At 43.8% G+C, this 18,292-nt stretch overlaps 1 protein-coding gene across 1 annotated transcript in view; it reads left to right on the top strand.

The window, feature by feature from the left end:
• The window catches only part of LOC144741011 (protein enabled homolog), a 39,257-nt gene extending 23,284 nt beyond the window's left edge, over nucleotides 1-15,973 (top strand). Inside the window, 19 exon segments of the mRNA XM_078623706.1 lie at nucleotides 3,359-3,464; nucleotides 3,466-3,509; nucleotides 3,511-3,688; nucleotides 5,007-5,046; nucleotides 5,087-5,092; nucleotides 7,388-7,624; nucleotides 7,627-7,697; nucleotides 7,700-7,783; nucleotides 8,105-8,185; nucleotides 9,684-9,775; nucleotides 9,777-9,841; nucleotides 10,583-10,697; nucleotides 11,304-11,352; nucleotides 11,534-11,542; nucleotides 11,890-11,941; nucleotides 12,164-12,230; nucleotides 14,612-14,696; nucleotides 15,465-15,522; nucleotides 15,936-15,973. Coding sequence (XP_078479832.1) covers nucleotides 3,359-3,464; nucleotides 3,466-3,509; nucleotides 3,511-3,688; nucleotides 5,007-5,046; nucleotides 5,087-5,092; nucleotides 7,388-7,624; nucleotides 7,627-7,697; nucleotides 7,700-7,783; nucleotides 8,105-8,185; nucleotides 9,684-9,775; nucleotides 9,777-9,841; nucleotides 10,583-10,697; nucleotides 11,304-11,352; nucleotides 11,534-11,542; nucleotides 11,890-11,941; nucleotides 12,164-12,230; nucleotides 14,612-14,696; nucleotides 15,465-15,522; nucleotides 15,936-15,973 — 1,477 coding nt within the window.
• Nucleotides 15,974-18,292: the final 2,319 nt, after the last annotated feature.

Raw genomic sequence — 18,292 nt, 5'->3', positions numbered from 1 at the left:
TCCCCGGCAACTCTTGTCAGGGGGTGAGTGAGACGCCAGTTAAATGGAGCAGAGGGCTTTTCACAGGTCTTGGATCCGGTGACGTTTCCCTGCTAGTCTGGGGGGTTGGAGGGGGATGAGGGGACCTGTTTTGGGTTTGTTCATCCATGTCAGGAAATATGGAGAAACATCCACTCAGTTATTGCATTAGTTCCCTGGAATGTAAAAAAGAAACTAGAATCACATCTCTGGGTTTAACATTGCACCGAAGAGGGACACTCCTCAAATCTGCCTTTAATTGAAAGTCTAAAAAGTTTATTTACATCAGTTTTAGGTATTTTTTAAGATAGAAAAAGTATATGACACACAAATCTGTATCATGTTTAGTTTCTTCTCAAAGTGTCCGAAACACGTTGAGCTGTTGTGTGTGTGTGTGTGTGTCTGTGTGTGTGTCACGCTTTGGTACACATTCTACTCAAAATTAATTATGGAGAAATTAATTATGGGTGCAAATCCGGCCTCCATAACTGAGGTGAACAGGGTGTTGGTGACAGACATGTACGTCGTAGTAAAAAGATGTCTGAACTGGAGGTGAGATAAAAGTACAATAAAGGATAAAATGTGATGTCTGTTGATTTGCTCTGGTAAGATTGTCAAACACGTGGAATTCTGTTTTAGCAAGCTCAGCTGTGCAGCCGCAGTGGATTTGAGGGCACTTCTCCTTTAAAAGAGGTTTGAGCATGAGGGAACTGACGGTAAATGACACATTGTTTCAGTCCGTGTGTGCTGATTTAACCTCCATGTTCCTGCTCAGTCACACTGGCAGACACATGAGCAAACCACTGAGAGTGCGTTCTACTTGTGGAGTCTTGGCCGTGATGGAGGCTGCTCTCACCGTGCAGGAATGCGAGTGAAATGTAAGCGCTGAGAAGGTGAACGTTCCTGTCACATGACATCAGTCTGGAGAGCTGCAGGAGTGTTGTGAGGTCCTGAGTGTCCTGTGAAGGACGGCAGACTGTCTGTGTACTCTCGCACACTTCAGAGGAGGATATGATGCTGTGAACTCACATCATTGTCCTTTCAGAGCACACTGAAACCATTCGCCAACGCCACAAGAGACTCAAAGGAACAGGAGCATCTGGACTCCAAAAGACAAAACACAACTCAACACTTACAATACACAAGATACAGATCTTAATTAACATGACAATGATAATCTAAAAGCAGTGAAACATAGTACATTACAAACTCAGAAAAAGTTCTTACATGCATGGGTATCAGACTTTATTACATTCATACAGTGGGTATGTCCTTCCCTACTCATAAACTGAAACAGTGCATGCTCAGGTGGTTCTTGAAAAATATTTTGCTATTCAATTTACATATGATCAGGGGGCAATTATTCCAATGATTGATGGCACAAGAAAATGTATGACACAAGAAAATGTAAAATGACTTTATATTGGGTTCATTTGTGAGTGTATTTGAGTTTCATCAGTCGTGAAGTGGCAGAAAAGAACCAGCAGACAGTGAGTCACATCTGTGGTTTGGCAGGTTCACTATCAGCTGGTGACTCATCCATCTTTGCACAGAAACAAATTGATCAGCGTAATTCATGATGTCAGTGCAATCAGTCTCATCGAGTTCTGTATTTAATCACAAAGATTTTCTGCTGGTGTTTAAGTGCATGCGATCCCACCGGGAAACATTTTCTTTTTGAGAGGATAAATTGTGTAATCCTCTATCATTTAATGATCCCAGGTTCTTCTGGGACCTTCATCCACTTTCTCACTTTTGCTTTCCGGTATCTTCCGTCAGAATTCGGCAGAGCTCAAGCTCAGGAAGGTGCAGTCAAGGGTGCAATGGACAAAGGAAATAAAATCAGTTAGCGTCAGTTAGCGTCAAATAGCAAAGCTCCAGGGATTTGAGGGAATCAGCTCGAGTGCTGCTTACATTCACTTTAATCAGCCAAAACACTGTGTTACGTAAAATTTACTGATTAGATCTCTCTCCTCTGGGGAACTTAACTTTGTGTCTGTGATTGGGGACTCTCTGAAGCCAGAAAATAGGCAGAGCTTCTATTAGGCCACTGGATGTAAAATAAGCAACAAATATAACAAAAATAAAACAGTATTCATATGTATTTACAGTGTGGTAATGAAGATCTCCTCCTGTTGCTGTGAGGTCAGGGGATGAACTGAGGCAGGAGTGTTGTGTTGCACAGAGCTGGAGAGACTCCATCATATTGTTCATGACTTTCATACGGGTCCGAGGCTCCCTGGTCACATTACACACTGAACTGTGTGTTTGTAAGCACACGTCTATCTGTCTTGTGACCAGGTTCTTAAAAGTACAATGTACATCAGGAGGACATATGTCACTGTAGTGTGTGTGTGTGTTCCATGATCCATGTTGTAGCCCAAGTTCCCACAATTCCATTTCTCTGGCTTGATAAGACACTCCCCCTAATTTTACACAAATATGTAAAAAATGACCAGAAAGAATCACATAGACTTTTGATTAACACTGACTCTGATAGTCCTCCAGAAAAGACAATGAATGTGGACTAAACCTTCACTAACTCTAACCTTCACTAACTGTGTCTTCTGTTTACTTTCATATCCTCCCATAGCGCTGCTGCTGCTCTGCAGAACTCATACTCATCTGTTCTTTTTACGTCTCTCTGGACACTTGCTCGTACTCGTAAACTCTGCTGGCAGTTTTTTCTGCTGGTGTGTGTGACACACACTGCATTAGCAACAGTCCAGCGTCCCCTTGGGCCTTTTTAAATGCTGCCTCATTCTATTCTGCGTTCAGCCACTTAATAGATGTGTACACACACACACACACACAGTTTGCTGCTGCATGCTGACACCTAGTGGGTAAATCTGCCTCTGCACCCACTGTTAAACACCCCCATGAACCCACCACATGTTCACATATTAGGAACCTTTTAATAAAACATAAGAGCAAAATATTTGTAAAAATTGACATTATTGTCCCTTGTTGCTTCCTTTACTGCTCTTTGTCATGACTGGCACAGGAGGGTTTTTTTTCACCACTGGACATCTTCAACTGACTGTGTGTGTGTGTGCCTTTTTTTAATAATGCGCCTAAATTTGAGTAAAGCTTGGCCAGTTACATAAGAACATAGCTGCTGCGCCTCAGAGCAACTGTTATATAATCATGCGTCTTATGTAATGACAACAGTAATTTGCTGTAGGGGTCACGGGGTCAAGACCGGCCACCCGTCTGTTCTTACTGTAACTTCACTCCGTCAGCTTATATCTTTCACCTTCATGTTACTGGTTTTATGTACAAAGTGTTACATCTATATTAACTATGTTTTTTGCATCCGTGGTCTGCTCTGCTCTTCCAGGCAGCTCCAGGAGCTGCAGCGGCAGAAGGAGATGGAGCGGGAGCGTCAGGAACGAGAGCGTCAGGAGCAGGAGCGCCTCGAGCGCGAGATGCAGGAGCGTGAGCGGCAGGGAACTGGAGCGGCAGGAACGTGAGCGGCAGGAGCGGGAGGCTCAAGCTGAGAAAAGAGCGTCTGGAGAGGGAGCGCCAGGAGCAGCAGGAGCGCGCCGAGCGTGAGCTGATGGAGAGGGAGAAGGTGGAGCGAGAGCGGCTGGAGAGGAGCAGCAGGAGCCGTCGGACAAAGAGCCAGCAAGACTGGGAGAGAGGGAGACGCATCTCCCAACGCTGGAGAGTGATGCAGTTCACACACATCTTCATGCATCAACAGGGTTTTGAGCTTTGGAGCGCTGACCACACTGACCTGGTGTCTAAACTGTGAATTAGTCGAAGAGATGATGACAGAAGGTCTTCTTGAAGGATGATTCTTCATGTCTGTGGTGGAAATGATTGACGGAGGCCAAAATGAACAGAGAGCAAGTGTAAAACCAACCGTGGCGTCATCTGTCGTCCATGAATTGTAAAAAGCTCCTTGCAGAGATGGATGTTTGTCTCATTAGAAAGCAGACAGGAGGTGAGTTGTTGCAGAAGAGAGAGGGTGGGACACAGTGGGTGTCACAGAATGTTAAATCAAAGAATAAGGAATTCAACTAATGATGCTTGCTGAGGGTTTTCTACCTGGATGAAACGCTGCCATGCCAGTTGGAGCGGAGTGACAATCCTACACCACAGCAAGTAATGTGCGGGTGAACGGGTAGAGAGATTGGTGGAGGGGGTGTTAAGTAGAAATATTTACTAGGGCTGGGCGATATGGACTATGAGTCATATCTCTATTTTTTTTTACTGAATGGTGGTACTTTATGTGTTGATATTTTCACATTTTCGAAATGTCATCCCTGAATGGCGGGGATTAACTCAGATTTTAAAATGTTGTACACATTTTTTAACTGATCTTGAGTTCCGCATCGCCAAGTTGGCAACACCACTGTTTCAGTGTAAGTTTCGCATTCAGTGAGTAGATTCGAATCAGTCGTTCTCAGGGAAGGAACCATCAAATCAGGTTCACCTGCAGCAGTTCACTGCCACACTCGGCTGAACTGGGAAACGAACGAACCTTCAGTGCAGTTCATTCACCCAAAAGATTTCGGGTGAATTTGGGTTGGCTTTTTTAATGATAAAAAGCACATAAGTGCATTCTGTTTACAATTTCTATTGTGAATGGGACATTAACATCAATTTTCGGCTGGCTCTTTCAGAAATTTCTATCAATATATATTTAAAAAATGGAGATATCGCCCAGCCCTGTGATTTACTTATAGCAAAATGAAATGATCAACATCTCCCTTGAACACTGATGGTGGTAAATTCAGTGAGTCACCATGAGGAGTAAACCATTTTACACCTCTCTGACAGCCATGGTCCAACACTGTACGGAGCCCTTTTACAATGTCTGGTTTCACTCCTAACTTCGATCCAAACAACAGAAAAACTGTGGAATTATCCTTCAAGAGCAGCCTGACACTAACCAAACCTTTGAAAGATCAGATTCACATTGAAGCATGTTTACGATCAGGGACATGAGTTGTATGTCACTTAGTGGACGGCCTCATCAGTCGCTGTTTGATTCCACACTACACACACATAAGTGGACTGGTTAAGATTCAACGATAACATGTGCATTTAAATTGTCTAGATTTTTGTCATTGATATGTTTTATTGTCCATCCATGCTTTGATTCGGTTCCTCTGTTAGAATACTGGGATCTGAACTGTGAGTTTCTCATTCTACACTGAGCTGCAGACGATTAGAGTGATTTGCTGTGTATCAGCACTGGGTCAGTGGGAGAGGCCTGCGTTGTGTTACACGCTTCAGTGCCGTGTTAGGCTGATTAGGCATATGCATGCATTGACCACACACACACACACACACACACACACACACACACACACACACACACACACACACACACACACACACACACACACGGAACACAGGGAGGCAGACACAGTTTCAGTGGCTAAAAATACACCATGAGCGAGCTACAATAACACACGGACAACAAACGCACCCGGACAGCAGGATGTGTCCTCGCCCACATTTGAGTCATCATATGATGCTGGTTTGCTAGTTGACATCTCGTGAAGGCTGTGTGACGATGTGTTTCTAGTGTGTGTGTGTGTTGTGTGTGTGTGTGTGGTGTGTGTGTGTGTGTGTTTCCAGTGTATGTGCTTTCCTGGGATTTAAATATATAAATCCTGCATAATTAAATCAATTAATCCACTCAATGACATGTTTGTTGCACACATGTTCTGGCACTGAGAGGTTCCATCTCTTCTATAGTGTGTTTCATTTCATTCAATAATGAAATAATAGATAAATGAACATATTTTTGTGAATTCTGAAGCCTTTGAAAAAAAATATGGTAAAAAAACCATTGGAGTAAAAACTATCAAAAACAATATAAATGTCTGCAGACATGGCGAATTAACTGCAGCAGAATTCATCGTGGAATATCCCATGTATCCTCTGTGTGGCTTGAATGCTCGGCAAGCGTTGAGCAGAAGGTGGACAGATGACAACATATGGTTCCCTAGAGAACTGCCCAGAGTTCTGCTACACAACACTAAGTACTTCATTAGCAACTAAACTAACAAAGTTAATACGGTCAGATAGGATCAGTGCCTCATCAAACACTGTTTCAAATCACCATTAGCCCTCCTTCTGTGAAGTTTGGAGTCAACTCTGAAGCATTTGATAAAATTTGATTATAGATATAATGTAAATATTCTGTTGTCTTCAGAAATAGTGGGTTCACCAAAAACATGTACCTGTGAATCTCAGTCTCTATGTCAAAGTGGATTCCTGTTCCTGGTGAAGTATGAAATGTTGATGCCGGTTGTAATCAGCAGATGCTCCTGAGGCACCTGAGTCAGCGAGGTAGAGGGACAATCTGGATTCTGATTTAAAATGCATTTCACTCTCTGTGCTTCCTAACACACACTTCCCTGTTTTCTCCTAAATCATGTATCAGATAAACATCAGGGCTTCAAGACTTTAATGTTTTTAGTTGGATTTTTAAATGTATTAAGCCAACCTGCTTTACCTCCACCCAATTTTAATCTGACTAAACATCTAATCAGACTAATTGCGCTGCTGAGCCTTTTAGCGTGGATGTGATGTCCTGAGTTTTTCAAGTGGGATGAGCACATTGTTATTCTGAGTTAAAATAATCAATTTGAATTTATAGTCAATTCAATTTCAATATGTTGACTTGACGCTAAAGGATAATTTACATGATCACTTAGTGTCAAAGAGACTTTCCTACCCATAATGCTACGACTGTTGTGAAAATCTGCAAGACTTTTGTCTTAATATGCTGCAATGAAAGACTGTTAATAATCTTTGTGTGTGTGTGTGGTGTGTGTGTGTGTGAGTGTTTGTGTTTGTGTGGGCCAGAGGAAACCGTGTGATAGGTCATGAATTGACTCTTTTGATTAAACTTGAAAAAGAATGTGAGGTAGACGAAAACGGAGCTCCAGCTGATTCACAACAAATATGTAGAAAGTATTTGGTCGCCTTGACTTTTCGTTCAGTGGATGAGATTGTTACCGGGTGTTGGAGGTTTTCTTTGGCTGTTTCACCGTTTGTCAGAGAGGAAGACGACTGAAGCTTCATCCTCGGCTAACACCTGTCCACTAACAGACTCCCAGAAACACACACACACACACACACACACACCCTGAAGTCAACCTGTGGTTTAGCTCTGTGCTGGGTTTTTCCTGCTTCATCTGCCCCTTTCTCTTTTTTCCCTCCCCACCCGCCGTCCTTCTCTCTCTCCTGACCTGCTGTCTCTCTCTCCTGTGTGCCACGATGGCTGCTTCCTTCCCTGCATTCTGTCCCCTTCCTTCCTTCCTTCCTTCCTTCCTTCCTTCCTTCCGTCCTCTGCTGTCTTGGCCTCGGTTTGCGTCTCCGTTGTGTGGTCAGCCTTCGAGAGCACCCTGTACACCCCCACCCCCACAGGAGTACGGCAAGACAATCCTCCACGCCTGCACCCAGCTACCCAGCTCCGGGGACGCCATCGGCCGTTCCACCACCACTCCCCCAACCCCTCCTCTCAGGCACTCGGCCTCACGATTTGCCACCTCTCTTGGTTCTGCCTTCCATCCCGTCCTTCCTCACTACGCCACCGTCCCCACGGAGGACAGCAGGCTGTTCCTCAGGCCACGCCCCCTGTTCCTGCTCCAGCTCCCAGCCCCGCCCCTCCACCGCCCCCCAAGTCTGCAGTGTGGTCAGCATACAACTTCACTCCCCCTGCCTCCCATCACCCCCAGTCATGATCAGCAGCCCCCCAGGCAAGGCCGCAGGGCCGCGGCCACTCATTCCCATTGCGGCCCCCCTCCCCTCTTACCCAGAAGCCCCCCCTCGCCATCCCCCAACGGCCCCCCGATGTTCCCCGCACCTTCCCCGGTCACCATCCAAAACACACAACACCCACCACCCCATTGGTATATTCTCCCCCCCACTCCGCCTCCATCCGCCCACCCCCGCCTCCCTTTCCCTTCCACTGCAGATCCTGCTTCCCTCTGCCTGCATCTCGTCTCCCCCCTCCTCCCATCCCATGCTGCTGAGTTTGCCCTCTCCCTCCACAGCGCCCCCTGCTGCTTGCAGTCACATCTGCTGAGCCCCTCCTCCCTCCCCCTGGGCCTGTTAGGGCCAGGGGATCTGGACACAGCCACAGGCCCAGAGCCCCACCATCCTCAGGGGGGGTCCTTCTTTCAGCCCCAGCCCCAGGGTAAGGCCGCCTGTCTGGATTCTTCTCTCTGTTCTTACTGCCCTTTGTCCCCTCTGTCTAACAAACTAACTGGGAATTGGGGTGGGGGTGTTACCTAGTAAACGGTCCTCCTGGCTTCTGCAACATGACTCAGCACATTCTGGCTTTTACTTTCTGGTATCAGTTACCATTGTTGTCGTCATCACTGCTGTTAGACTGCTCATGGTGGTCCATGATGATCCATGTGCTGCTGGCTGACAGTTCACTGGATGTGTCTGTTTTTTTTTTTGAGCAGGACGTGTAGATCTGTGATTTAAATCTTCAGAGAACCGCTGTCATATTCATTTTCAGTTTTGAATCCGTATTTCAACAAAACATTTGACTCCTCATTGTGTGTCAGGTAGTAGTTGTCTCAATTCAACAATTGTACATTTGAGTTACCAATTACAGTATTAAATCAAATAATATCAGTTACATCAAAAATGTAATTAAATCAAATATATCAATTACCACTATTAAGTCAAATTCTATCCTCTATCCTCTTACCTCCTCCTCAGATTTTACATGATCAAACCAGTGTAGTTTTAACTTTTCTTTTAATGATAAATTGTATAGTCATGAAAATGTAAATGTGAGATGTCTGTGGCCCCAGTCCACATGTTAGCTTTGTGTTTTGCAGCTCTGTGATTAGCCACCGGATGTGTCCTCATGACCTTTGAACTCAAATCATTATACTAGATTGGACCACTTTTTCACATTCCATCGTACAGTATTGATCACTGATGAGACCTTTCGGTCAATATTTCCACACATCACATTATTTCTTTGCTGTCACTGTATGTGTGTGTGTGTGTGTGTGTGTGTGTGTGTGTGTGTGTGTGTGTGTGTGTGCGCCTCCCGTATGGACTCATTACATTTCCTATTATTGGTTTAATTATTGTCCTTTGCGAACATGCTTACCGTTATTCCTGATGTCACAACAGTCCTGATGTGAACCAATAAACTGACTAACATTGCATGGGGGTGACGTGACGTACGTCTCTTAGAAGTTGTCGCACGAAGATCCAAGTTTGTTTTGCATCATGTTGTGACGTGTTCATCTTCATGTTGGGATGATGTTGTGACTTGTGTTAGAAACAGTTTGCTATGAAGAGATGAACCTTTTTGTTGATTGTGTCTCCTCATTTATTTAACTGTTGCTCGTCAGTCATCAGGTTCTTCTGCTGTGCGCCGTCCTGAAAAACGTCAGCTGAAGTTCTAAGTTGCTTCTTTGTGTCTCCACCCCACCACACCCCCAAACAGACACGGTGCAGACAGTGGGCTTGACTGCACCGACCCCTCCCCCCACCTCCACCCCTACCACCCGGCTCCACTGTGACCTCGGCGGCCACCACTCCGGCCGCCACCCCGACCACCCCATCGGGTCACCCTCCCCCACCTCCACCTCCACCCCTCCCTCCCACACTGGCTCCGACCGGGACACCGACTCCCCCATCCGGTCCACCGCCTCCCCCTGGAGCCCCACCTCCGCCCCCCGGCACCTCCTGGAGCCCCACCTCCGCCCCCGGCACCTCCCCTTCCTGCTGGCCTGTTCTCTCAGACAGAGGACCGCCCCCCTCTCTGGCCTGGCTGCCGCCCTGGCAGGAGCCAAGCTACGCAAAGTGAGGGTGAGCGCTTGTTGGCTGGCTGACTACGCTTCTCTAACTTTAAATGTTTTGTTTTTTGTTGTTTGTTTTCAAATTTGTATTTCTATCATTTTCATTTTACACATTCAGACAGCTCAGCCCGATGGTGTCTGGTACTGACTTATATAAATGCCAATTCCGAGTAATTCACACACTCAAATGAGACAAGTACACATGTTTTTTTCTTTCCGGCATGTTCTGCAAAACAAACTTTACAGGAAATACTGATGTAAATACTTTCACACTAATACTGATTACTGATGTAAGTATTTACACACACTTGTTGCTGTCACTAACACACGTTACTGTCATGTGTGAACAGACACACGGACCAGTATCAGTCAAAGGAGTCTGTGGAACAACTGCAGCAAAGAAATGAAAACATGCACATCACTAAATAAGCTCAAACTAATCTTTATAAACCGCATTCCGAATTTATATGAAAGAAATGGAAACATGAAGTTAGAACAATGACAATGGGCCTTTTTTCTGCCACACGTTCTTTTCTTTTTTTGTTGTTGTTATTTTTTTCCACACGCTCTGACTGATTAACAAATAAGCTTTAGAAGTCATGCTGATGGCCGAGCTCTGCATGGTGGTGTGTGTGTAGACAACAACAGTCAGTAGCATGTTTCCCCTGTTATCCACATTCACTCGTGTTTAAAAGGGTTTTTTCTCGTTTCAATCTAGGGAGACGATGCAGGAGCTTCTCTGGCCGGAGCTGCTCTGGCAGCAGCCATATCAGGGGCCACTAGTACCGCAGGGTCCAAACCAGACACTCGAGGCAACGGGCCCCTTCCTGGAGGAGGAGGGCTCATGGAGGAGATGAGTGCCCTGTTGGCCAGAAGGTCACTTCTCATTCTATTACTTTTAAATTCACTAATGACTAAACTTCCTTCCTCTTCCTTCCTCTTTCTGTTGGTTATTTTTTATTAGTTTAATTTGTGAATTCTTACTCGTACATCAGTCAGTAGTTAATTATTGCAAATAGTTAATAGCAAAGAGTAATATATGGCCATTCTACATCAGCCTAACTAGATGCAAGTGAATTGGAATCAAATGTTTCGCTTTTTTTTAGCCTTTTTAAAAAAAAAATTCTGTCTGCCATTTTGATCTGATCTGGATGAAATTTTCTGATATGATATTGGACCCCACCCAATGCGTGGAACAATCGACAAAGAATTGAGTGAGATGATTTTTAAAAAATCTTGTAAATGATGAGGAATGGGGATTTTTTGATGAAACCAATTTACCGATTTTCACCAAATAAGAATCATCATCAGGCAGTCAGATTATGGACATGCTGTAAAAAAAATGGTATATCAATAACATAACCCACAAAGAAAAAAACATAACTTCCTTGGCATCAATAAAAAATAATCGGTATTTAACTTATAGCGTGATGGATGCAACTGACAGATAACATGACATGACCTGCGTCTTGTGCCTCACAGGAGAAGAATTGCAGAGAAGGGCTCATCACCTGAACCTGACCAGAGATCAGTAAGTGTCCTTTGTTTGTCATCTGGACTAGGCTCCAAAATCAGATTATTTCGCTCCTTTTCTGCGTTGAACAAGAGCTTCTCTGTGTTTCACATTCATGAGATTCCTCTGTGGTTCGTCTCCTCAGACACTCCCCTCTTTATCTGTGTGAGTTAGCGAGTTTGATGTCTTTTACTTTAAGAACAGAACTGTGATTTAGAGTGTTTTTATTCATCTGTCCATGAGATGATGTTCCTGTTTAACTCAATTCATGCAAACTTCCTCCAACTAAGGTTTCACAATAAAAGTCCATAAATGTTGAACAAAGTGTTGAACAGTTGAACAAATCTGTGACTTTCATCTTCAAACATCGTCATTGAAACGGGAGGAAGGGAGGCGTCACCAGTTGAGTGATGTTGCTCCTGTTATGTGTTTAATTGATTTTACACACATTCTGACCGTCTATTCCAATCTATAAGGTATCACTTGTTTCTGTGTTGAAACTGATTCTCACAAATCACATGTGTGACCTTTGAACCCTGTGTGTCTGGTCAACAGGAGGAGGGCGAGATGATTACAACCCCTAAAGTGTCGGCCTGTAGCACACCAGGTGAGACCCGTCAGTCCGAGGCTGGCGGCAGAACAGGAACAATTACGATGCAGCTTTCTAACACAGACGATGATACAAGTTAGAACTTTTACAGTAACAGTTTTTCCTTCTGCTCTCGCATACGGCTGCTTTATTGTTGCTTTGTTCTTTTCTTTTCATGAACTAACACGTATGTCACATGGAAATAATTTGTTTTCTACATTTCCTCTTTGTTTCCCCCAGACATGCCCAGGAAGCCATGGGAAAGAACCAACACCATGAACGGTAGCAAGTCTCCAGTCATCGGAAGGTACTGTAACTCTCTGCCAGTTCGTCCGCTGAAAAATTCACAAGCTTCTTTCCAGTTTCTTTGTTTTAGCTGTTGTGTCGTTACATTTAAAGTATTTCTAATTTGGAGATAGTGGAGGCGACCATAGGGTACAATGCTAGCAGGACACAATGAAGCATGATGCACTGCTGGAGCACTTCAGCTAACATCACTAAAGCTTATGTTGCATTCATGTGCGTCTGATGTACGGACATTGAGCTGACAGGCTGCTAAGGCACAGAAATGGGAATCAGTCGTGAGGACTCAATCGCGTACGATACAGACAGTATATTCTGAATTAATTCACTGCTCCTGACTGTGCTGTGCTATCAAGTCCTTGTTGTCTAAAAACAAACTCTATTCCAGGAAAATCCTCCTTAAAATTCTCTTTGTCTCAAGAAACGGAGCCTTATTGTGAAAGGAGAGGTTGTTCAGTTAGCATCAGCTGCTTATAACGGTGTATCTTTTTAGTTAAGTTACAACTTTATGCAAATATCCAACAAATAAATGATGATCACATCCAAAAGGTCAAAGGTCATATCATATTACTCATATAATTATATCTAGAATACTGTAACCCGTGGTATGAGCTGAGCTTAAATCTCCTTTATAGATAAAATATCTGTCTTTGGGTTTGAGCACGGAAGCTGTCCTGTTTAAGCCTGGATACAGAATTAGTTGTGAGACCACACTAGCTGCTCCCACGTTCAAGTCTTCTTCACTGGATAAATACAACTTAAAGCAAGTGAACGTCACATCATTTGGCTGCTGGACATAAACCTAAGCTGTATTTGATAAAGTCGGTGTCTCTGCTGCTCACACAGACGAGAGTCTCCGTGGAGAACTCCTATGGCAGCAGATTCCTCCAACAGGTAGATAGCAAAGATCCTGGAGCATATGCCCCCTCTTTTACTGTAAAATCTCCTTTTTTCATCAATATTCTCTGTCATCTGGTTTTGTCGGAGAGGTTTAAATGCTTGGGAAGAAACATTTGGAGTGTGTTGTCTGTGTTTGCTCTGACCAGCTGAGCTGTTGCTTGACAAGCTGTGATTGCCAATAATATCAATTTGTAATGTAATGAGTGTTTGCATGCTGGTTTGCCTGCTGTCCTCTTCTTCTTTTTAACTCAGGGAACTCCATATGTGCGTCACATCACACACCCACCCTGCATATAAACACCCATTTAAGCGAGTGACCGCCCAGTACTGAGCAGACATGGCACCGTTTTATCATTGTAGTCCGTACATCAGCAGGCATACGGAGATAAGAGAGGTGTGTGTGTGTGTGTGTGTGTGTGTGTGTGTGTGTGTGTGTGTGTGTGTGTGTGTGTGTGTGTGTGTGTGTGTGTGTGTGTGTGTGTGTGTGTGTGTGTGTGTGTGTGTGTGTGTGTGTGTGTCATGCTACAGTGCCAGTGAATGACCCAGTGAACTGTGTTTGTCTATTTTTGATTGTTTATTCAAACAGACATTAGTTCTTGTGTTGATGAAGACAATAACAAACCTCTGAACACTGGCATCACATCTTTACACTATAAATGCATAAATGTCATCAGGCAACGACTGGTGAAGAACTCGATTTTTTTTTTCTGCATGAACTAAGACACAAAGCCCTCCTGCACATATATTCTTCTAAAATCATACATGATATACATACACCGACACCCTCACACACACATACGTAGTAATATTTCTCACTGTTCATCACTGCACATTCCACTGGAAACACCCTACAATCATGCGTCAGGCCTGGGAACCTAATTTCGGCCTGCCAGTGAAGTCTTTTCCGCAGAGCTCTTTCCCTTTTTCTGTCACGTCTCCTTCCTGTAACACTGCTCTGGAAGCGGTTGGCTGCAGCTCCTCAGTGTAGCAGAGTGAGTGAGTTCTGTGCAGTTCCTTCTCTTCTGGCTTATCACTGTTCTTCAGACGTGCCGCAGCAGACAGTCTGTACCATGTTTGATGCCATAAAACTACAGATGAGAGGGATCGCAGATACAAAGTAAATGTACTATAAGACAGTGTGTGTGTGTTAGTTTTCGTGTGTGTTTACGTGCATGTGGATTGCATGTATTTTGTTTAATATATTTTTGTGTCCAAGCAGATTTCATTTGCATCCACACAGGTAATTTGACTGTTCTGTCTGAAGTGACTTTCAACAGTTTCATGATCCTGCTGAGGACAAATCATTTCTGGGTTTTCAACTCATATGAGGAAAGAAACTTTACCTGAGCAGAAATCCCACGCTGTGGTCACTCACTCTGGACCAGGTTTTGACTCGACTGACGTGTCGTTCTTCAACCATCCTGTTCTCTCCTTCTCATTCCTGGTTGATTTCACCCTGAGTAGAACTCTCCTGTCTCCTTCCAGACCCAAATCCACTCCGACACCTACTGCATCCTTAAGTGCTAATGGCGTACTAACAGAGGCTGTTGACTATGACCGATTGAAACAGGTAGGTGAACACCATCACATATGGATATAGATATAGATATGCTGTAGATGTAGATATGGATATAAAAACAGACACTTCCACATTCAAAGGGGGTTGGAGGAAGTAAAAATGTATCTAGTCCTACACATTTAACCTAGATAGTTAGTATTATATTATTAACATGTCAGTCATGACAGATGCCAGAGACCCACTGTAAAGTGTGAAGTAAATAGATAAATGTCAGTATTTATAATAAAAAGCTATAAATACTATAATTACACAACATCATCAGAAATAGATAGGTACTTTATATATGTCCATCAGAAATTCACAAAATGTATATAAATATGAATAATAACCATAATTATATATACATATTTAGAACAATTGTATGTAAATACTGTAAACAATTAAGAAAACACATAAAGATTACCCTCCGCCCATATATTCACTGAAAAAGTGGAACATTTCCAAGTTTTTGGTCTGTCTCTGAATGTCCACCCACCCCACCAACTCACTACAGCACTTGTGTCTCTGGCTGTGTTGGAATCCAAAGAGCGTCTCCTCTATCTGTGTCCTCTCCGTGACTCTGTGTTCACAGTGTAGTCACATATAAACCTAATCTGTCAGGGATTAGCTCCACTGCAAAGAACATGTGCCTCCATTAATGACAGCCTGCCCCCCCCCCCCCTCCCTCCACTGTCATGTGACTGTGTGAGGGTGGAAATAAAGGAGATGGAGCCTGGTTAGTCTCCTCTGACGTCCATGATGCTTGTTTTGGTCCTGTAGGACATTCTGGATGAGATGAGGAAGGAGCTGTCGAAGCTAAAAGAAGAGCTCATTGATGGTAATCTAAAAGTCTTCATTCTTTCTGTCTTTCTTTGCAGTATTTTTTTGTTTTTACAGTCCTAATTGTTTTTCGTGTGCATCACAGCTGATGGTCTTTCACTTAGGTGGCTGATATTAATAGGTTATAATTTCTTGTAATTACGGAGTACTTTCTCATTAAAGTCACGTTAACACAGATAAAGCTGCAGTCACATCTGTTGGTGGTTTAACAAACGTGTACCACTAATGGCATAAAGTTATTTGGAAATATGTATGCATTTATTGTCACTAGTTTTTCCAATATGGGTCCTTTTTTCTTCCAGATACTGCACAATATTCTCCCATATTTTTGTTTTATTTCCTCTGATTGATTTCACCCTCATTGGCTTTCTGTATTTTTGATAGTTTCTACTTGATTCTCTGTGTCCTCAGCAATCAGGGAGGAGCTAGGCAGGTCCAGCACAGCATAGAGGATCCAAACTCACAGCGTCTTCATCCACAAGACCCAACAGAAAACTCTGGTCAGTTGAAGACAGCACATGGCAGCAGTGGAGAACAAAAAACAACACAACAGGATGGCAGCGATGACCATAATCACATATGTAGTCAGACAGGACAGCAGCATCACACAGCAAACACAGACAGACCAGGCTTATGATTGGGGGGTCTTTTAACTCTGATAGCTGTGACCCCCCCCTCTTCTCCACACGTCCCCTGAACCCTCCTGGAGGACAGCGGGAGCGAAAAAAATGTCACAAATGTTGTTATGCAAAGATTTCTCTGTTTGTCTTATGAGAACAAATACAAACCAGTATTGAACCATTTGGAGACACTGTATCATCATGGTCGGAGAGTCTGAGCACACGCTGGGGATTCACATCAACACATGTTGGATCGGGGCAGTTTAGAAACAGGAACACGGGTGAAAAAGAAAAGCTGTGCATCGGGGTCCGTCTGTGGTGAAGTCCTCTTCTGCAGGACTCTGTAAAGCTTGTCTTCCGCAACCACTACTTTAGCCTGAATCTGTACAAAAGAAGGAAACAAGTTCTTTAGAACAACAAGAACTGACCAATCACATCCAGTGTCACGTAGCTCAGTCCTACCGTTGTTCCACAGGCTGCTTTCTTTGTCCGTGGACTTCACCGACAGGCGACTTTATAGAGAACAGCGTATTTTTTTAAGACTATTAAGCGTTGGGGGCGTGGCTGCATCGTAGCTCTCAAGCAAACTGTCAGCAAACAGCACTGATTTGTGACTAACAGCCAACATTTAATGACGGTGGCCGTACATGTAAATACAAGCGACTCGTTGTTCGTGTTTGACTCTCCATCCATGCTGTGTCAGTTTGTCCTGTCAGGTGCATCTCTCTCCCTTGTTGTTCCTTCCTGTAGACGAGGCTCACCAGTCTGCCACGAATCACAATAAACTGTCGCAAAATTTTCTTACAAGCAATAAGTGTAGCATCTATCTAAGCCCCCCCCCCCCACACCCACACCACCACCACCACCACCACCCCCACCCCAACCGTGTCCTGTACAAGCCCTTTTGGATCCTTTGACAAGATCAGCAGCACTGTAACACCTAATACATTGAATAAACCACCACACCCATCTTTCGTTCTTATTTTTTCTATGACATCCAAGGATCCTTCATCTTTATCTACATCCGAGTTTTTTATTCTGTATTTTTATGTTACCACATTTATAAAAGTGAAACTAGAAAGGTGCACAATACAGATAAGATGGTCAGGGGATGGTGTCTGTGAAGGACAGAAATGTGCCATTTACTCTCACCAGTACTTACTGTTGGTGTGTTGTTGTTGTTGTTTTTTTTGCCTTTATTTGACTCCTTGAAATAAGACACTGTATTTACCCTTAAAGTTTTAAGGGGACGTGTCATTGTGTGTCTGTTCGTCCCACTCAAAGCAAAAAGTACAATCAACCTGAGAGGAACAGGCTGGTGTCTGAGGACTGTGACTGGGAACAGATAAAGGTCCATGTTGTCTATATGAGATCCTGAAGATCCATAGCCACATTTGAAAATTTTACAACCTCTTACCTCTGAAATCATTCTTTGTCATTCAGCATCTTTACATGAATTGAATACAAAAAGACTGATTTGCTGTTGAGCTGAGTTCATGATGTCACAGCTCTGGTTCACGTGTGAGAGAACAGATGTGAGAACATCGTCTTTAAAGGGAACCGCAGTCAAATTGGTGGATGATGATGCAGCAGCTTTGCTTCCTTTATAAAACGCAGATGGATGAATCAGAGTTAATTTGGAGTAAAAACCTCCTTCATTTACCACCGAAGACAATTGAAATCATTCTGACCTAAAAACGGCGGTGTGCCCCTTTTTAAAGTCTGACGATCACCTTGTTTGTATGTTGGGATTCCAAGCACTGGATCCCAGTTCGCTTAGAAAGAGGTCGTGTTTGCATCTAGAAAAAAAACGATACTGTGATGTGTTAAAGGACTCTGCGGTGGTTGCAGTGGACGGAGCTTTGGGCACCACGGTCAGGGTTCAGGTGGGTTGGAAAACGCTCTGGTAGTCATCCACCATTTTAATGGAAACATGCAGCCAAGAGGCTCGCTGCCTTTACGCAGCATCGATTGCACTTTAAACAAAAACCCAACAGAGCAATCCAGCATACTCTGACAACAGTGTGGCTGTCGCACCAAAGGATTCAACTCAGCAGCCTCCTGCTCAACATAATCACTCAACAAAGTCGCCTTTCTTATTTTTGTATCACCTTTGTCAAGAGATCTAAAAAGCAGAACGATTATCTG

Source organism: Lampetra planeri, unplaced genomic scaffold, assembly GCF_965212315.1.
Source record: "Lampetra planeri unplaced genomic scaffold, kcLamPlan1.2.h2 scaffold_383, whole genome shotgun sequence".
Taxonomy (NCBI): Eukaryota; Metazoa; Chordata; class Hyperoartia; order Petromyzontiformes; family Petromyzontidae; genus Lampetra; species Lampetra planeri.
The sequence above is the reverse complement of the archived record's forward strand: the minus strand, read 5'-3'. Positions and strand labels throughout refer to the sequence as shown.